The sequence below is a fragment of the Clinocottus analis genome, unplaced genomic scaffold, assembly GCF_023055335.1.
Source record: "Clinocottus analis isolate CAN_PGR_092001 unplaced genomic scaffold, fCliAna1.0.p SCAF_3, whole genome shotgun sequence".
Classification (NCBI taxonomy): Eukaryota; Metazoa; Chordata; class Actinopteri; order Perciformes; family Cottidae; genus Clinocottus; species Clinocottus analis.
In genome coordinates, this window is record NW_027176042.1 from 8616476 (window position 1) to 8636606 (window position 20131).

Below are 20131 nucleotides of genomic sequence, written 5' to 3' on the forward strand. Positions count from 1 at the left end.
TTGAGAACACACGCTCACGCCTGCATTTCACTTTCATTTCAACCTCCTGTCTGGAGCTCTTCGTCGCAGCTTCAAAGAGCAGATCTCCGTGGTTACCAGCTGGGCGGTGGCAGAGTACACCACCGAAAGCGGTCCAATGAGCACAGGGATGGCTTTGTCGCTCGCCAAAGGTGTCAGGCAGGAAAGGCGGGAGACGGGATAAAAAAGAAGGGGAGAGCTGCTGGTGTAAACAGGTCTTACATAACCGGGCCGTGTTGATGCCAGGAGCAAGGGTGGCAGCTGACAGGGTAACGGAGGGAGAAGTAGGAGGGCAGGCGTTATCATCAGGAGGCAACGCCAGGCCACCGAATCTGTAGAATCGGGGAGTGAATCATGAGTCGACTCAAACCTGCTGTGCCGAACATGAGTGAAAGACGCAGGATCAGCAGGGCTCCCAGGAGGCCTAATAGCTCTGCACCGGGACATGTAAAAAAAAAAAAAATAACCCCTTGGGGAGAAAAGTCACTGATTGGCTGAGTGACCATTTTCCTTCATAAGTGACTCATTAGTTCGTGGGACAAAGTGGGTGGGCTAAATTTGGAAACCAGAACGAGTGTCCGTTTGTATGAAAGTCTTGAGTCTTAATCCCATTTACAGATAGTAAACTTCTTTCAGTACCTTACTTTAAGAAATTCCACGTATAAAATCCTTTTTTTCTAACATGAAACAACCATCCATGCAACAACTCTGAATGACCTACAGTCTGTTTGATTGGAAAACCTGTGTGAACATGTGTACGAGGAGCAAGCATTTGATACCGTCCTTTTTTTAGCATTTTTTTTTTTTAGCATTTTAAAGTTTTTTTTAGACTCTAACCGCAAAAAGGTTTGATACCCAGCCCTTCTTTAACCGACGCTGCTGGCAGAGCATGAAGCAACAGCGGTTACATGTTGTTCCTGTTGCCCGCGGGGTGTGTGACAGTCAAGTGTTGATTCCACTCGCATCGGTGAAGAAATTGAGTTTTTATGGCCATAGTCATGAGGTCCATTTTATATGGTAATCTTGTAAAGCTGCTACCCTGGAGCTGTTGTTTCTGTCTGGAGGAGTGCTTGCGTAAGTCTTCTGCTGACTCCTAATCAGATCACTATGGGTGGATGACCCTATCTTGTAAACAACACAATGTTAAGGCTCGAAAAACAAGCAAGGACGAACTGTTGCATGAACGGGAGGACAACAACTCTGATTTGCTTAACAACATTAAGTGTTCTGTATCCCCTTTTGGGCATGACTCAGGTGATTCTGCAGACGTTATCTCACAGATTGTCGGCTGTTTTTTAAAATATTTTTCTGAGTTTTTCCATGCAGGTGAAAGTCACTTGCTTCATTTGTTTCATTAAATGTCCTCTGAGTCTTTTGGAAACTTTTCTGAGTTGAGCTAAACCTAAAAAGAGTCTTACGTAATAGGCTTTCAAAACTGCCACAGAATCCATGTGTGCGATAACCGACCACCACCAATATCGCCACCGCTCCTCCCATTTTCGGACCCTCCCTGATCGCCCCGCCACACGCTCACTTCGTGCCATTCTGGCACTGAAAAATAGGGCAGGGTTTTCCTCTCTCTACTGCTCGCCCTCTGAGGGCTGATGTAACAGTGCTAGAGCTGAGGCGCTGTGTGCCCTCACTGTAACCACTCAGCTGATTACAGGTCTTATGTAAGGAGGGATTGTTGAGAGGAAAATGGGACAGAACATATGAGCCCATTGCAGAAAAAACAATAGCCCCATGCATGCAAGGTTTTCAGATAAGGTTGCCCTCCCTGTGTAGTTCGGCATAACTTTGACTTGCTTTTGTTGTTGCATCGCGGAGGAACTCTGGAAAGCCAAAAATGTGTGGTCTTATGCAATCAAATGAGGCAAATTCTATGCGTGTTTCCACAGCTGTGTTCTTTACCTGCATGTGCCGTACTGGCGCACCTTTGTTTGTGTGTTTGCACATGCACACTGGACAGCCCTGTGTCCTCAGCTGGGTGTGTAGCTGTGTTTTTGTAGGCGAGCATGTTCTTGGGTTGATGAAAAAAAATATATATATATATATATATATATATATATATATATATCTTTTTTTTTATGCCCTGGCTTGCCTGTTTGTGTTAGCATCCAGCGCTAGTCCTGAGGGTGCCAGAGCCATGTTACGCAGAAGGGGGCCGATGGTGGGAAATCAGGTGCGCAAGGTGAGGCCTTGCAGCGCGTCTTGCACTGTGGGAGGGGGCTTATGTAACTGCTTCTAACAAAACCTCTGGCTGTCTGTGCTGCGTACAGCGACAATGATAAGTGGAAGTTATTAAATCGAAAATGTCCTCTGACCTTGAAGACCTTGTTCTCTGATCAAAGAGGATTTTGATAGGAAATGCTGCCGGCGAAATGTCAATGTTGAAAGCCAGCCACCTGCATTTTGGCATAACATTGGGTGAAAAAATAAGAGATCAGAATGTGGTGGGTAAACACTGCCAAATAACCATTGTCTTACACTATGGTGTAAGACAAACACATTTCGTAAAAATAACATGCATTATCTTCTTTTTTTTTTTTTTTTACTTTTCTCCAGCGGTCATTCTTCGAGCGTTTGACTGGGGACAACAAGTCTGAAAAGTTCTTTAAGGTGTTTTATGAGCGCATGAAGCTGGCCCAGCAGGAGATCAAAGCCACTGTGTCGGTAAACACTAGTGACCTGGGTGGGAAGAAGAAGGACGAGGAGCCACCTGACAAAGACACGCCGGCGCGCAAGAAAGGTGACGGGGACGTAGTCTGAGTTGCCACTGGCAACTGGCAAAATACACCTCTGTCAAATACCAAGTGCCTAAATGCCCTTTGTGTTAAAACAGAACGTGCCACACCATTTATTTAGTTTATTACTCGTGTTTTAGTTTTAGGAATTTCATACAGATCCAAGTAACAAGGCCTTTTTTTTTTTTTTTTTACCTGAATCAAGACATGATTATATTTAACTGGGAAAAAAAAGTCTGCATGCATGTAAATGTTTCTACGACTCATTACACTGGTCTGTCTCGCCTCTACCTGTGGTTAGTGAAAGACTTGCTGGTGGTGGCGGTGGTGACCGAGGAGGTGAAGGAGCAGCTAGTGGAGGCCTCCGTTGTCACCAAGAAGGCCTTCACGACCTACCGCCGCGAGGCCGAAGCCGAAGAGCACCAGGCGGCCGCCGACGGCGCTCCCGTCCCGAGCACTGATAAGGGGCAGGAGGAAGGCGAGATGAGCGTCATCATCACCATCATGCAGCCTATCTTGCGCCTCATGCAGCTGCTCTGCGAGAACCACAACAGAGAGCTGCAGGTGAGCCGTCGCACCAGTTTGAGTAGAGTCGCGTAGAGTTTGTTTCACCAAATTCCCCCTACCTCGCTTCGCACCCCTCGACCTTTGTTCCGACTTTCTGTCACCACACTCGCTTATACAGAAACGAAACCGCGTAGAAAATAGGCACAATTTGCAGAACCTCCTGATGCAGCTGTTTCCATATCTGGTGTGTCTTGGTCTGGTTTCACTATGAGGGTGTATTGGTGTTTGGTAATGGCTTGCTCCTGCAGCCCAGACAGACGACTTCCTTCTTGCACTGATTCTGTTTGCACCCCGAACCTTTTGCTGGCCTTCATTAAATGGTAGTCGGCTCAGCTCTGAATCACTCCGTCTCGTCCATCGTGACCCAGCGTGGGTGCAAGATATTGATTTACCGCTAGCCGCGCAGCACAGATGATCAATTCATTGAGATGTTTCTGTTCCCTCCAAAGAGATAGAGTAATTGTGTGGCGGCTGCATGGGCTAACGTGCTTAAAAAAACACAGCGAAAACAGGAGAATGAGCCTCGTTACCCTTACCTTGATATTTGTATTTCTCACTTCAGAGAAAGACAGAAAACGTTGGTAAAAACAGATCTTTTTTCGATACCTTGAGTAGGAGTTCCTTCAGACCATGAGACCATGATGCCGAACATCAAATTCCACAGTTTTGGCCTTCATATTCACCTTGATGACAAAGATACTGCACTGCCCAAAACCAGGGAATCACATGGGTCCTGAGGATGGGCCATAATTAGAGTGTGCTTTATGTCGTTCCATCTCCAGAACTTTCTGCGAAACCAGAACAACAAGAACAACTATAATCTGGTGTGCGAGACTCTTCAGTTCCTAGACTGCATCTGTGGCAGCACCACGGGCGGACTGGGCCTGCTGGGACTCTACATCAATGAGAAGAACGTAGGACTCATCAATCAAACTGTGGAGAGCCTGACTGAGTACTGCCAAGGTCCCTGTCATGAGAACCAGGTGATACATGCACACAGGCGAACATGCAAAGCACACTGCAGTTGTTCTATAACGATATAGAGTCTTTATTTGGATGTTTAAATGTTGTTTTCTGATCAAAATGATCCTCTGCTCATGTCAGAGGGACTTTTTCATTTGTGGTAATCACACTGGTGGTTTTGTTTGGTAAGTACTGTAGTTAGTCTCGAGCATCTTCTCATGCCCAGCACTCAGCTGCCGCACTAAAGTCTTTTCTCAACAACAACGGCAGCAGCACTCTGGGCAGCGTGCCTATGTTTGTCCTCTGGTATGGAGCAGCATTCCTTGGTCGCCTCACATGATGTTGGCATCCTCTGTTCAAGCCGCCGTAGGGTCAGTTCATGGCATGTGTGAAACTGGCATGAGTAAACAAGCAACAGGCTAAACGCAATCGCTGTTTCAACTGATTTCGGTTCCCTCAAACAGCGCTCGAAGGGGCGACTGCCAGACTCAACAAAGCTCTTTGTTCATTTCCACTGAGAGGGAACAGAGAGAGAGGGAGACAAGTGCTGGAACTATTTTTGTTCGTGTGATATGAAAGGGGGAGCTTAGATGTTTTGCGGTGGGGTTGTCTGAGGTACTTAACCATAGTTGGTGGTCGCCACGCCCCCAGTTTGGCGAAAACTGTATGGGCATGGAGCAAAGCAATGTACTACTGTGGAGGGGGGGGCACTAGCAAAACTTATTTTATCCACCTGAAAGAATGGCCCACATGAATAAATATCTGTATCACTTTAAATGAACGCTATATTTAGAACATTTTTACAGCTTGTATACAGTCAGACAGTCCTCTCTGAAGAGAGCATAGAGGACTGCTTCAGTTTACTTTAAAGACACCAGATCCCATTGAAAAAAAACCTTGATATTCTTGCCTTGTAGAACACAGAAGTTGCTGGTCCACTGCCGATTAGTTAGTTTGTTATTAAGTGACTTTGGTAAATCTTAATAGTTAGGAACTGTAACCCGTCTTATCAGCACCTGACTGTGCCAGAGTTGGTAAGTGGGGTGTGGGGGGGTTAAAAAAAAACATATTTAAAGAGCTCTAAATAACTGGAGTGCAAATTGTGTTATCTGATCATAACTGAACAACAAAGCAAAGCATCCGAAACCATTCCATAATATATGTAATTGTTGTCGACTGTTGTTGCTGTTAACTATGTACTGTATATTATATATTATAGTTATTATAACAATATTATTAACTTTCCTACTGCTTAATGGGCTGTTGCAGTCTAAACTTGCATCATTGTTCATGTCTTTCGTTCCTCAGAACTGCATCGCCACTCATGAATGCAATGGAATTGACATCATCATCGCTCTCATCCTCAATGACATCAACCCGCTTGGCAAGAAGAGGATGGACCTGGTGCTGGAACTTAAAGTGAGTGGTTATTGATAAAAAGGGAGAGGAAAAAACACTACAAAACACTTTTAGTGGTGCAAAACAGGCATGTTCTTCTTTGCTTTTGCCTCTTCATGGTACATGTTTCTTATTGCCATGGAAAAATGTCAACTATTTTTAGTTGGATTGATTTAAATTAGTTAGTTTCGAAACACAAGAACAACACAAAATATTACAAAACAAGTGTACTGATTACAGTCACAGCCCGGTGCTACTTGGCTCGACTTATTCTCTTGAGGCTGTCAAGTCATTACAGGAAATCACTGACTGAAATTGTTCATTTAAATTAGATGTAATATGTTATTACAAACCATCATCATTACGTACCCCATCACAAAGTCCATAATAAGCAATAACTTACAGTTGGATTTCCTCTTTAATTTCCTTGCGTGTAGTTTGGAATGCCAAAATAACGAAGCAGGAGTTGAATCTGTTTGCGCTGTTATCTGTGCTCTCCTCTTTCCGCAGAATAATGCCTCCAAGCTTCTTCTTGCGATTATGGAGAGTCGCCATGACAGCGAGAATGCTGAGAGGATACTGTACAACATGAGGCCCAAGGAGCTGGTGCGTGTCACATCATGCAAATCATCTCGCGGCCCTGAGTGGATGTTATGTGACAGCCTGTGTTCCTGCAGGTGGAAGTTATCAAAAAGGCCTACATGCAGGGTGAGATCGAGGTGGAGGAGCCGCAGGAGGGGGAAGCTGCCGAGGAGGAGCACTCTGCTTCCCCGCGCAACGTCGGGCACAATATCTACATCCTGGCACATCAAGTAAGCGACCAACTGGCTGCGAAATCGGCGCGGGTACAGGTGTCACACATGCATAATGTGGCCGATGGGCTTTCCATGGCGCATTACTGCTACTCAGGGTCTGTGGCGTTTCCTGCGGCTGCTGAAGACATGTTCTACCTGCCACTCTGGACTTATGTCCTCTTTTTTGGCCCTTGGGCTATGCGCCGCTTAATAGCGTTGAGTGTCTGTACAAAACGTAATTTACTAACGACCTCAATTACAGTTGTGCATCACCCAGTGTCAATCCACACCCTGCAGCCTCATCGCGTTTGAATGTCGGAACATTGTGCAGTCACAGGAAAGAATAAATGTTGTGTATGTACTGAACCCAGTCATTAAGCACCGACAATGTTGGCTCAGGGTTTCCAGAAGCACATTCCAAATTAACACACAGTACAAAGAAACGTGTCCTTTGATAATTAATTGATCATGCATACCATTGATTTGATGGCGTTTGTCATTTCAGTTAGCCCGTCACAACAAGGAACTACAGGCTATGTTGAAGCCGGGGGGGACATACGGAGAGGGGGATGAGGCCCTGGAGTTCTACGCCAAACACACAGCTCAGATTGAGGTCAGTGGTAAGCTAGGTGTCTGGACTAAACTGTGCCCTGCTGCATCTGCCAGCTCCATATTTTATTATAATTCCAAAAAGTTTTTACTGAGAAATTATCCCAAAACGTCACTATTGTCTGCCAAGTATTTTAAGCAGTCTGCGTGATCTGCAGACAGTTGTGACTTTTTGGCCACACAATTGGCTCGAGGCGTGTGATGAATATTTTTCTTGGCCGTAACATTGTGTACAGACTTCCAAACACCTTTGGCATGTTGTCATACTTTTCTCAGGAGAAGGAATGTTGATTGTTGACAATGTTCTCAACTGAAGTCGTTGGTTCAGTTTTATTTGTTTTGCAAAGTACAGTTTGTAACAGTTTTGTAACCAGGCATTTGAAGGAATAAATTATGTTCGAACCACTTGGCTTTAAAGAAGACAGTTTGGGGGTGAAGACTTATTTGTCCCGAGAGTCTATTTGTGTGTGTTTGGTGACCGCCTCTGTGGTTGTGTCCAGATTGTGCGTCTGGATCGCACCATGGAGCAGATCGTCTTCCCTGTGCCCAACATCTGCGAGTTCCTCACTCAGGAGTCCAAGCTGCGTGTCTACTACACCACAGAGCGGGATGAGCAAGGCAGTAAGATCAATGACTTCTTCCTGCGCTCTGAGGACCTTTTCAATGAGATGAATTGGCAGAAGAAGCTGCGAGGTACTCAAGAGGCTGCTGGTGACACAAACACGGTTCCCTGTGCGTCTTTTTCCTCAACTCTTTATCTCCTAGTACCTGGTTTATATGCTGTCCTTTTGCATCCCTCCAGGCCTCCTCCCTTCCCCATACACTCCGTAAATGTTAGGTTAATTCAACATGTTGGCACTGTGTGTCAGAAGGAACTAGAAACCAAATACCACTGTATGATCATGATTTGCCAAACTCACAACACTTTTCGCATATTCAAAAGCCAATTGCTACTCTCTTTCAAAGCCAGAAACCAGAGCAGAAAGTCCCAAACATGTAATGTCACCAAGTATATGTCATCCATAGATAGTGAATGGGAGACAGATTTTGTGGTTTGGGATTTTGTTTCTCTTTTACACCCAAAAGAGTTTTATTCTATGTAGTGTTCTCAGATAAAAATACCCATATACCAATAGCATCCTTCTGGGTGCTCTCACTGTCATCTGTAACATCTTTCCCAATTCATTGTGTACGGAGAAGCACAACTCTTTGTACATGATGACATCATATATTTAAGTTTTAGCACCTACGTTTTTTAATATTTATTGGAGTGTCTAAGACCAGAGAGATAGCATGTATAACGTTTGAAAATGGGCATAGTTCCCTTTTAAAAGAAATGCGAGGGCAGGAAATCTAGGATCTACTTCTAATTCTGTAGCATCTTAACATGTTGGCAACACTAAAAACATCATGGATAGCCAGCTGAGAGACGCTCGGTGCTGGGCACTCGCGAGGCTAGTGGGTTAGTGGGATTTGTTGTTGTAGTTTTCAATGTGACAATGGTTGCTCTTTTTTTAACCTGGCTAGATCGCCTTACACCCAGACTTGGTCCAGACAAGTTTCTGATTAAGATCATCTAGAAAAACTGTACCTGGACCAGGGTGCCAAACTTATAGGAGAGAGTGTTTAGAGACCGTATATATCTGTCGGTTTCCTGACAAAAATCTGTGCGTATATAACGTATTCTCTCAGCTGAGAATCTGTGTTGCTCAAGCTTGTTGAGCCTCACGTCACTAATGCCACAGAATAAACGTTTTATTTAATTTGCAGAGTTGTTTTTGCTCTTACTGAATCTACTTCTAATTCTATTTCTGGTCTCTCGCGGTACTCGTTATCTGTGACTAGAGTTTTTAGGCTTTGTTGAGCTAGCAAAGGCAAAGAACGCCGGGCTCTATCGAGCTTGCCTCGAGTAACAAACCTCTGGTACTCCAAATATGACGTCGTTGGCAAGTCGAAAAAGAATAATCCTAATCCACCTGTAATGGTCTCGCTTGTCTGCTAACAGGCTCAACACATAATCTGGTTCTACATCATAATGAATTGAAACAAAACCTCTAACTGACTGATAATTGAAACCAGCAATGTTGCAGGTTTCATGTGTAAAAAGGGGCTTCACTCTGCTCCCCTGAACTCTGAGGCCCGGAGGAATGAAGTGGAGAGAGCATGTAAACCTTGATGAAAATGTTATTTAAATTGCAATATAGTTACAATAGTCACTATGTAAGTTGATTAAAGTCTAATGGCATTTTTTTGAGTGAGTGATGTCAGCTCTGTAAGTGTGATGTGGTGCATGGTCAACGCAAATGTTCTGGTCAGTACCCAAAGAGTTGCTCATTGCCAGCCCATTCACAAAAACAATGCATTTAGTAAGGAGATTAGGGTGTCAGGTTCCTGGATTTAGTCTTGCTGCAAACAGAAAAACAGAGGCGAATGCAAAACAAAAAAGTTCTGGCAGCATATAGTAGTACAGATTAACCATTTGACTGTTCCTCCTATTTAGTCAAGTGAATTTAGAGCTTAAACTGTGACCTAGTGTTTAAGCGGTCACAAGAGTGTCAACTGTTTTGTCTGGGGAAGAAAAGAAAAAAAACTACATGCAGCGAGAAGCCTGTCCCCTGTCCATATAATTCATGAAGTTCCTTTCTGGGGATTCCTGCTTTGTTATAAGTAAAATTAGGAGGATAAACACAGACAACAGAAATGGCAGTGAAGTGAAGATGTGATAAAACGCAGTTGGCTGAAAGATCCTGAGTTAGCAGAATGCCTTAAGCCGGGCCCGTCTTAATGGGATTAATGGCTCGGCGTGTTTCATCTATCTGCCAGTTTGAGGTCACGCTCAGTCACACATTCTTTACCTTTGACGTGGCACAACCTCAATGAGAAGAGTAAAGGCACGATAGTGAACGCAGGATATTCCCCTGGATGGGCAGGTGGCAGATCAGGGACAGCAAGCTGAGACGGGACAATCTGAAATAAGATATGTGTAAAGCTTTCTTTAACAGTAAGCAATTCTTTTCACTCATCTTAAATACCGTAGCCTGAGCGCTACGTTGAGTTCCCCTTTGAGCAGGTGGTTCCCGCCCCCCAAAGGCTGACTTTGTCAGCTGTGTTGTGGCCTGTCCCAGGGTCAGGCCTGAAAGAGGATGGCTTGTCTCTGACGCGACAACACGCGACGACAGCCACGACGCTCGCCTAGCCGAATGAATCAGCACAGCATGGAGAGACCATATTGTTCCGCGGGTGCTAACCACTTGTCATGATGAATAGAGTGACTTCTGGTGCTTAAAGTCCCCACCCGCAGTTCTCCTTTTCAAATAAACAGACTCAAAATAGCAATGGCACCATGCTGATCTCCTGACCGAGGTGTGTGTGTGTGTGTGTGTGTGTGTGTGTGTGTGTGTGTGTGTGTGTGTGTGTGTGTGTGTGTGTGTGTGTGTGTGTGTGTGTGTGTGTGTGTGTGTGTGTGTGTGTGTGCGCGCTTAAGTTTTGCCTGTTTTTACCCTTCAAAGTGAATCCTTTGGTAACAGCTGTGGTGCTGACAATGGCACTACACAGACCCCATCAGATTTAGTTTGATGATTGTGTTTCACCACAAATTTGATACGTTCCTCAAAAAGACTCCCTTCTCAACTTCCAAGTGATTCCAATTGAAGTCTAATTGATAAAAGCGTGGCAAAAAATGTTTTTTTGCTGTGGAGAAACGCGATAACAGTTTGCCACTGAGAAGATCCATTTCTTGTCAAGCACAAAAAAATAAATCAACATAGGATAACTCCATAACATGGGAAATAATCCTCATCTTTATCTTAGCTTTGGCTACGAATTATTGGAAATAAACTAATAGAACAATAATTGGAAATAAACTAATAGCACAAAGTCTACGTCTTTGGCTTCTCCTTGGTGTGAAACACTAATCCGCCATTGTGTGTGTGTGTGTGTGTGTTACTGTAAACCTGAGTGTTCGTCATCATTAGATACATTGTAGTTGATGAGTGGATGTAACGATGGCTGCAGGATCTAGCTGCAGTGCAATGACCTGTGTGAATTTGAATGCCCTGTCCTCCAGCTCAGCCCATCCTGTACTGGTGCTCCAGGAACATGTCTTTCTGGAGCAGCATCTCCTTTAACCTGGCGGTGCTCATGAACCTGCTGGTGGCCTTCTTCTACCCGCTGGAGGAACGCCGCGGAGGTCAGTTTGCTAAAGTCCTCCTCTGTTAAAGCTTTCCCTGTCCTCAAGCTCGTCATCACTTGGAGAGCGACCGGCTGTTGTGATCTTGTGTTAGTTTGTGCGTACACTGTGGTGAACACGATGAGTGTGACTATTGGCACTCAGGAAATGGGAGTGAGCGCCACACACATTAGCTAGCACAAGCCAGGGGTGTGGCAGGAGGCATAGAGTACATTTTGTGCTTGATCAGAAACCTGTATGGCTAAATTTGGTTCACAACATGTCGAGCGCTTTATTTTACGGGTTGGAAAGATAGTGTTACACCCGTGCAGCTCTTTGCAGCCATGTAACAACACATCTGGCTGTTTGTGTCCTCGATGACCTTAGTGACAGGAAGGTTGGGCCAACACCTATCTCTGGGAAACACATTGATATTTGGAGACTAAGGGTTATTGTGTTGCACAGTTTATTTGTCAACTGATAATTTAACGGCTCGATTGCATGTTTTGCAGTTTGCGTAGTTATTTTAGTGTTGCTGGGCAACCATCGAACAAGTGCCAACACTCGCTTAACAAAAACCATAAACTGCACGCTAACTAATCATTATTGTACACTTTAAATGTACTATTACGAGTTTTACTCCTGCTGTTTTCTGTTCAGATCATGGTATTTAAGGTCATTAAAGTTATATTGCTCCAGGTTTCAGCAAAACTTTTTATATATTATATATTTTTGGTAATTTAAAAACGCGTGGCGAATAGAGGAAAAAAATGCGAGGTGGTTGCCAATTTAAAAGCACCGTAGCAGCGTGCAAAAAGCAGCGTGCTAAACTCTGCGCTCTTATCAAAGCTCTAGAGGGAAACGCATGGGATGGGATCAATGTCCTCGAGGGATGTCCATTGAGTCTGTGTCATAAGTTTGAAATGTAACCAATCCGAGGGAACTGAGTTCACCATCCCATTGGAGCCCGCTCCGCATCTCTGCTTAAGCCTGGTGGTCTGAGTTGTACCCATGCGGCTGTGCGTACCTCTTGCACACGCCGGACATGCATAGTATTGTGGTGGATTGCGCTTAGCATGTCATTTCTTTCTGATTCAGACCGATAGTTTTCAGATCCATTCTGTCCTTGATTTGATAGGCGTGATTCGGTCGTTCAAGCGGACGTATACATTGGACATGAGGCAACATTAGCTGCTCAGAGCAAAACACGGGTTGCATGTTGGGTAACAGGTTTTGACAGTGGAGAAAGAATAATCATTGTTTGAGTCAAACGGTGGCACAGGCATGTGCTCCCTGCTGTGACTTCAGATCTGCTTTACGCCAGCTTTAAAGAACAGTCCAACACAACACCATCTTCCTCAATCGGAGAGCTGACCACAGAAGATCGAGTGCCGTCATGAGAACGTTTACTGTCCCGTAAACACAAAGACACTCAAACGCTTCCTGATGTGACATATAAAATGGTACATGTATTTATAGCAGTTCGCATGTGATCAGATATCACACGTGAGATGCATTATTAGTGTTCAGTACAACAGGACCTGACAGAACACTGTGTGCTCTCGTGCCTGTGGTTTGGGTGTAGCCTCACACCTCCCAAAGTGAGTTTCACCACAAATGGAGGTGTGATGAGAATGTAAACCCAGCATAAGATTTACATCTTGAATTGTTGTGTCGTCCCAAAAGATTCTTTCTTGATGCCATCCGTGATTGATATTGTATGGTTTCTGGGCTTGAGACTAAAAGTCTGACAACATGTTCGGTCATGTGTAGCCATGTGTAGCCATGTGTTGTCTCATTCTCACTGTGGTCTTGGTTTGAGTTGACTTTTTCTCCATGTGTCACTTCTGGTAATCAGTTGCGTGCCTGTGTGTTGTGTGTGCGAACGTGCGTAAAGACTGTGGTCTCCCGTCAGGGTCAGAAACTCAAGCAGGAAACATAATACCGTGCTACTGACAGTGTGGAATATACCACTGAAAGTGACACCTGACTGATAGAAGGTAGAGACACACAGCAAAAAAAACTAAGAGCTCTTACTTTACTCTCACTCTTACTTTACTGATCATTGTATCCTTTTTGATTGATCTATTATTCTGTGTCATAAATGCTAAATGAGATTCAAACTTTAATTTTCTTTATGGATCCAAGTTTTTTTGCCCATTGCATTGGTGTTGACGAAGATTATGATAGAAGCATTTCAAGGTGGCCACCACAGGGACACAACACCAGACAACAGCTACAAGACACACGCACGTCTCTGAGGGAAAAGAGAGAACCAAAACCGACACAACAAACATTTACGAAACAACCTTAATGAGTGTGTGTAAAGAACACAGAGCGAAGCAGCTCTCCAACACGGTCTGGACGATACAAAACAAACCTAAATGTTTGTGTTAAATAAGCTGTTTTACCTGGAATTACAAAAACAAAAAAACAAGAGGTAATTCCGTTCCTTTGGAGCCACATATTTGACCTTGTTGCCAACGCCATATTAGCTCCTGATCAGTCATGTGGCCTGAATGTCTAGATTTAGGTCTGGTGTTGGGTCACAAGGGGTGACAGATTTCTAAAATATAAATTCAAAATAGATTTGTCGAAGTGATACTAATTAACAAACCAAAGTAATCCTGAGCAGATTTTTTTTTAACGCGCAGTTTCAGTTTTGTGTCTGTTTCACTGTCTCTTATTCCTTTTTTATTTTTTTTATTTTTTTCTCAGTTCTCCTTGAGGGCAGTATTTGTGGGGATGTTAAAAGCCGCAGGCGTTAAGGCCGGCATTGTTCCAGTGCAGTGTAGCAGAGAGAAGACGCACATTGTGATGCACATAAACTTTCAATTGTTCTGTCTGGGGTCAAACGGCGAGCTCCCTTTTGTTTGAACTTCCTCACAGTGGTGTAGAACAGACACAAAAAGACGTTGTTAGCTTAGCTTTAGAAACTCCATGGGGTTTTTCAGTGTCAAAGGTCCTCTGGGAGCTTAATGGTTCATTCCAGGACAGGCCGATGTTAGCTTCAATCTGAGGCCACTTATCAAGTGAAAAGAAAAAAATGTCTCAGCCACTGTTGAGTTAACTGTTAAGTGTTCACGTGCCCACATGCTCACGCTGTTTCCAGGATTTCATATGAGCTCAGATGCTCCTCATGTTTACTGCTTGTAATAAAACGGTGAACTTCATCTGGTAAAAACTTTTATACTTTTATCTCTTCACAGGTCTGGTTATTTAACAATCAAACCACCTTTTTGCTTTGTACAGATACAGAGGCATATTGTCTACCTGGGCAGAGAATGAAGTCACTGTGTGTCATCCAAGCTTCTCTGTTCTTTGTTGAAATGGATGTGCACGTTTATGCGCACAAGCATGCCCCACTGACTGGTTAGCTCACTGCTAACAGCTTTATATAGCTGTATACAGCTCTCATGCGGAGTTTACAGCTGATAACGACGTCCCCATCAATTGAGTTGTCACGGAAGCGTCGCACCTCACCCTCCTCTTCCCCCTCAGGGAAACACTGTTGGCTCCTTCCGAAAATGTGGCCGTAGTTTTCACCAATTAGCACCATTTGCTGCATACATGCTCCCAATCTTGGATCTTGCACCTTTTAATTAGCAGACGTCATAGAAAACTTAAACATGATGACAAAAATCCACATAAACGTTGTTCTATCGGCTGCATAAGTATATAAGTAGACCCTGGAGCTCTAGCTTTCTAACATAAGAGGCTCTTCTTTATTTTCATGTTGCGAACGTCGGGCCGTATGTCACATTTACTTGTGGGGAAGTCTAGTGGTGTCGCTTGAAGGTCAGTCTCTCCATCTTCTTATAGCTGCAGAGGAAGCTCGGTGCGTGTGCGTGCAAGCTGCCAAGTCCAAGCGCCCATGCAGCATAGTGCCCGGGATCTTCCACAATGAATTGAGCTGGAACCGAGCGTATTTTTAGCCAGCCGGAGGTTATGTAACAAGTACCTGTCATGTGATCTGTACACAGAGAGGCGTGAAAAAGCAGGCCTCGGCAGGGGAGGGAGTCGCTCGGAGTGGCGTTTTTAGTTCAGCAGCAAAAAGAAAACCCAACCAACCTTTTCAACTCCATGAATGTGTTTGTGTACTAACACTGAGGAATAAGATTCACACTAAGTCTGTGTTTGGTGAGCTCATGATAACACTTTGCTAACTGCTATGTAAGGGCCAACATATAAGAGATCTGGGCGCTCGGGATTTCTTGTTTCCGGTAGAGCACTATTTACAAACCGACAGACACGTCCGCTTCATTTCTTCTTCACGATGGCCTGTTTTGTAATGGTACAAATGTGTTGTTAGGAGTTGTGTTTTTGTTGTTGTGGTGACCTCAAAGGCAGAAAAAAGCACAAGTACTAAAAACAAAACAAACAGATCATGCTTCCTCTCTGGGAACTTTTGTGGCACGAAAAAGAAAGTATGTGAAGTAAATCTGAAAGAAGGCCGTCCTGGAAACGGCACGCACACACCGCATACCCTCACTGCAACTATGCACGTGTTGACGTCACAATTCTTTCTAAATATGCTGGGACGATGAGTTGGAGAGAAGCTGTCGAGATCTACGGTCACATTTTCCGACACGCGTGTTTTACAGCTGCAGAGGAACGGCATGCCTCACCCCCCGAGTCACCGAGTCAGCCTCTGGTTAAAGAGGTCAAAAGAGAACAATGCACTCATTTCACACCTCTCCCAAATTTGACCTCCTTTGTCCTCAGGTACCCTGGAGCCCCATCTGTCTGCCCTGCTGTGGATGGCCATGCTGGTTTCTCTGGCGATCGTCATCGTCTTGCCTCAGCCTCACGGTATCCGGGCGCTCATTGCTTCCACCATCCTGCGTTTGATCTTCTCCGTCGGCCTGGAGCCCACGTTGCTTCTGCTGGGGGGTTTCAACGTAAGTGTGTATCCGTGTGTTGAGAAAGCGATGAGCAATTGTTCAGGCCTCGCACGCGGCCGGCATCCCATTTAGATTCCGCTTTATTGCACAGTGAACGCTCGACTGGAGTCCCAACGGCGCAGTCACATGCCTAACCTGAAACGTATTGATGCAGGGCTTGGTGTGTGTGCACAGTGCAGGAACACACATCTCCTAAGAGCGTAGCACAGCATCATGCATTCAGTCAGATTCCACTATTGAGTGGACGCACTAGCTTTACAGTTGAGAGAGCATTACATCTGCTAATAGAAATGTCATTCATAACTGTTGGGCGGTGATGCATTAGCCCCGAGCAATATGTTTTTAAAAGTCCTACTTGAGGCTGCTGTAAACCTTCCTGTCTAATGCTATGACTACTGTCTGTCGTTCTCCAGTTGTGTAACAAAGTGATCTTTCTGACGAGCTTCGTTGGGAACCGCGGGACCTTCACACGTGGCTACATTGCCATGATCATGGATGTGGAGTTCCTGTACCACCTGCTGTACCTGATAATCTGCAGCCTGGGGGTCTTCGTCCATGTCTTCTTTTACAGCCTGCTAGTACGTGAGCTCACACCAGACACATCATCCAAACCATTTTTACACATGTGCACACGTTTACATAGACACCCAAGGTGAGGGTGTACAAACAACAAGGTTCATCGGTCCTGGACTAGAGAAAACATTGATTTAAATGCCTTTTGATTGGTCATAAAAGTTCACTATTTACCATCAACATCATTTAAGCATGCAATGTTTGCATGCTTTAGCCGGTAATCAAAACCAAAAATGTAATGTATCCTTACACTACCCTTTCCTCTTTTCCTCTTTCCAGCTCTTTGATCTGGTTTACAGAGAAGAGACCTTACTGAACGTGATAAAGAGTGTGACTCGCAATGGCCGCTCCATTGTTCTGACGGCCGTGCTCGCTCTCATCCTCGTCTACCTCTTCTCCATTGTTGGCTACATCTTCTTCAAAGACGATTTCATTTTGGCTGTTGACAGAATACCCAACAAAACTCTAGGTACGTTGAAATGCAGATTAATTCTCATTTCTCTTACGCATATAAATAACCCAGACAGTCAAGAGACTGAAACACACACACATACACACACACACACACAGACTTGTGTATGAAAACACATGTAGTCAAAGTGAAGCTAAGGATTACAAAAAGTATGTACAGTTTAATGCATTTACTTTTGTCTCGACTTTTCTCTCTTTTAGCATCACCAACAATAATATAAAGGATGTCACCATTGACTTTGGATGTCACCATATGCATTGTGAAAATAACCTTCTCTTTTCTCCACCAATTGAATAGAGCACGGGGCCAGCATGGTGGGAGAGTACTTCTCTGGGGGAGTCTGCCAGAAAGAAAACGGAGAGAACTGTTCCACAGAGGCCGTAACGGAGGGTAGGTTGACAAAAGTGAACGGAAGCTTTGCGTGTGCGTGTGTGTGCGTCCATGTGACTGGCCGCCAGGGTCGGAGGGTTCTTTTAAATGTGAAGCCACATGTTTCTGCATGCGTGTCTCTCAAGAGGTTTCCCAAGTGTGTGCTTCGGTGCAAGCCTCTGTGTGTGAATATGTGATTATGTGATGCTCTTTAAGTCCTCGCGTACGACTCCATGACTCAGCCGGAGGAGATTCGTTCCACCAAGATGCAAGACCCGGCGGCTGGCTGGTCACGGGTTTAAACCTGGTCCGGCCAAGTGGGGGCTTTCAGGGAGCAGGGTGAAGGGATTTAGACTCGCCTAAGACCTGATGTAGGGGCTCAGGGTTAAGAGGTCAGGGATTAATTACCACTAGGTACAAAGCAGGTCGATGGGTGCACCCAGTGATGGCGCAGGGAGCTTTTCACAGCAAACAACAAGTTCCTCCGAACCTACTGACCTCGATGGGAAAATCCTCCAGTCAAAGAGGAACACACGCAGCCAACCATGTCCAATCCTCACCCTGGTGAGACTTTGTCGAGGCTTTCCTTATCTGTCATCACCATGCCTAATTACGATGATCTGGTGACTTGTTTCTGTGTGGATAGAATCCCAGAAATTCCCAGACTTGTTAAGTCCTCAGACACCCCTGTCGCTGAGGCTAGTAATAGTAAATGGATAGAAGAGAATATAAAGTCTGTTTGTTTTTTTTAGTGTATGCATTATCCTCTCATTAGCCTCTCTTCTTTGTGTATCTAGGTTTAAAGGCATCGTTGACTGACGACGCTAGGCATTCAGCCCAAACAATGAACGACTATCTGACCGTATCTGTGCGTCTCCATTTAGCTTCCCGTGCCGTCCAGCCCTCTGCGGTGGTGATCGAGGACAAGGAGCGATCGTGCGACTCCCTGCTCATGTGCATTGTCACAGTACTGAGTCACGGCCTCAGGAGTGGAGGCGGTGTCGGGGACGTCCTGCGGAAGCCATCCAAAGAGGTACAAAGCACAGGAACACAACAACAATGAAGACATCACACCCAAGCTGAGTTTAGAGTATGACTTTACAAAGGTATCATTAAATTACCTTCCCCCGCCTTAAATTACTTGTCTACAATCTACCACTTACCAACATGACACACTTTCATGCTTGCCACACACACACACACCAATTAACTTAAATTTAAGTGAATGGAAGAAACTGACATTTGATCTTGAAATGTGATGTACTCCACATATAGCATATTTGATCCAATAATATAAAATCATGGAGTGTTTGGCGAACTAAAGGATGAGGTGGTTTCTTAAAAGTAAAAGCTGCAGTATGTCTCTTGAGACTTGCTCTGCTGGCAGGTCAGAGAGGTTGCGTGGAGGACTTTCATAACTTCAAACATGCCAGAAAAAGCATTAAAGGTACTTATCCAGGATAAAGACAAGCTTGTGTCCTACCACAACATGTGTTAGATCTGCAGCTTGCCCCTTAGAATGAGGGCATGACTCATACGTGTATAAACCTCAGTTAGCTTAACGCTCGTTTGATTTCTTTGTGGTGTTTTCGGTTGCATTCGACACACAAGCATGGCCCATGTGCTGTACATGGCACTGTAGTCCAAGAGGGCACTGCGAGTCACTCCGATCTGTTAACCAAGTGACATTTGACATAAATGGACAACCTCATATTTGTTTACATGAAAACAAAAGGCAGCCTCACTGCTAATGTTGTGGGACAACGTGCAGCCTGGTTGGCATGTCTGCAAATGAGTTAAGTCCATTTTGCTCTTAGTCTTTAATGAGAAAATAAATACTATAAGTTGTTCTTAATCAAATCAGACAGGAAACTTATCATACCCATGCTTGTGAATATTTGAGAAACAGTTGACTAAGGTGGCAGTTCAAGCTCTCTGTACGTTAAATTTCTAAACCGAGCCTCTTGCTCCCACTGTAACGATGACATTCCTCACAACCTTTCTCTCGTTTTGGCTTCAACAGGAGCCCCTTTTTGCAGCCAGGGTGATCTACGACCTGCTCTTCTTCTTCATGGTCATCATCATTGTCCTCAACCTTATCTTTGGTGTCATCATCGACACATTTGCTGATCTGAGGAGCGAGAAACAGAAAAAAGAGGAAATCCTGAAGACAACATGTTTTATTTGCGGTGAGGAAAATAAATCAAGATTGCGTTCTTAATGTTGCTCTGCAGGGTGTTATTGGTTATTGTAAGAGTTAAAAAACAAATTCTAATTCAATTTTTATTTATTTATCTACCATTAAAGCTATTTGGCTTTATAAATGAATAAAGCGGACATGTCTTGCAGTTCCTTTCAAGTCGAAGCTGAAAGAGATACTTGACACACCGCTGTTGTGCATTTTGTCGCGCTGTACAATCGGCAGGTGTGAACGTCGAGGTTTGATGGTGACGAAATCAAGACAAATCAAATGAGTGGTCTGCACCGAGCCTGCTTTTGTGTGAGCGTGTGACTGCTGCGTTGCAGCTCCGCTTCGGGCCTCTTTGCAAAAT

At 44.5% G+C, this 20131-nt stretch overlaps 1 protein-coding gene across 6 annotated transcripts in view; it reads left to right on the forward strand.

The window, feature by feature from the left end:
* The window catches only part of itpr1b (inositol 1,4,5-trisphosphate receptor, type 1b), a 78497-nt gene that overhangs the window by 47974 nt on the left and 10392 nt on the right, over positions 1–20131 (forward strand). For all 6 annotated transcript variants that reach the window (XM_068595123.1, XM_068595126.1, XM_068595127.1 and 3 more), the window contains 15 exons: positions 2584–2767; positions 3064–3326; positions 4112–4312; positions 5601–5711; positions 6201–6296; positions 6368–6502; positions 6990–7097; positions 7594–7825; positions 11160–11282; positions 15987–16162; positions 16579–16743; positions 17018–17207; positions 17508–17600; positions 18464–18612; positions 19603–19768. In XM_068595123.1, the coding sequence (XP_068451224.1) occupies positions 2584–2767; positions 3064–3326; positions 4112–4312; positions 5601–5711; positions 6201–6296; positions 6368–6502; positions 6990–7097; positions 7594–7825; positions 11160–11282; positions 15987–16162; positions 16579–16743; positions 17018–17207; positions 17508–17600; positions 18464–18612; positions 19603–19768 (2392 nt within the window). The remainder of the gene's footprint in view (positions 1–2583; positions 2768–3063; positions 3327–4111; positions 4313–5600; positions 5712–6200; positions 6297–6367; positions 6503–6989; positions 7098–7593; positions 7826–11159; positions 11283–15986; positions 16163–16578; positions 16744–17017; positions 17208–17507; positions 17601–18463; positions 18613–19602; positions 19769–20131) is intronic.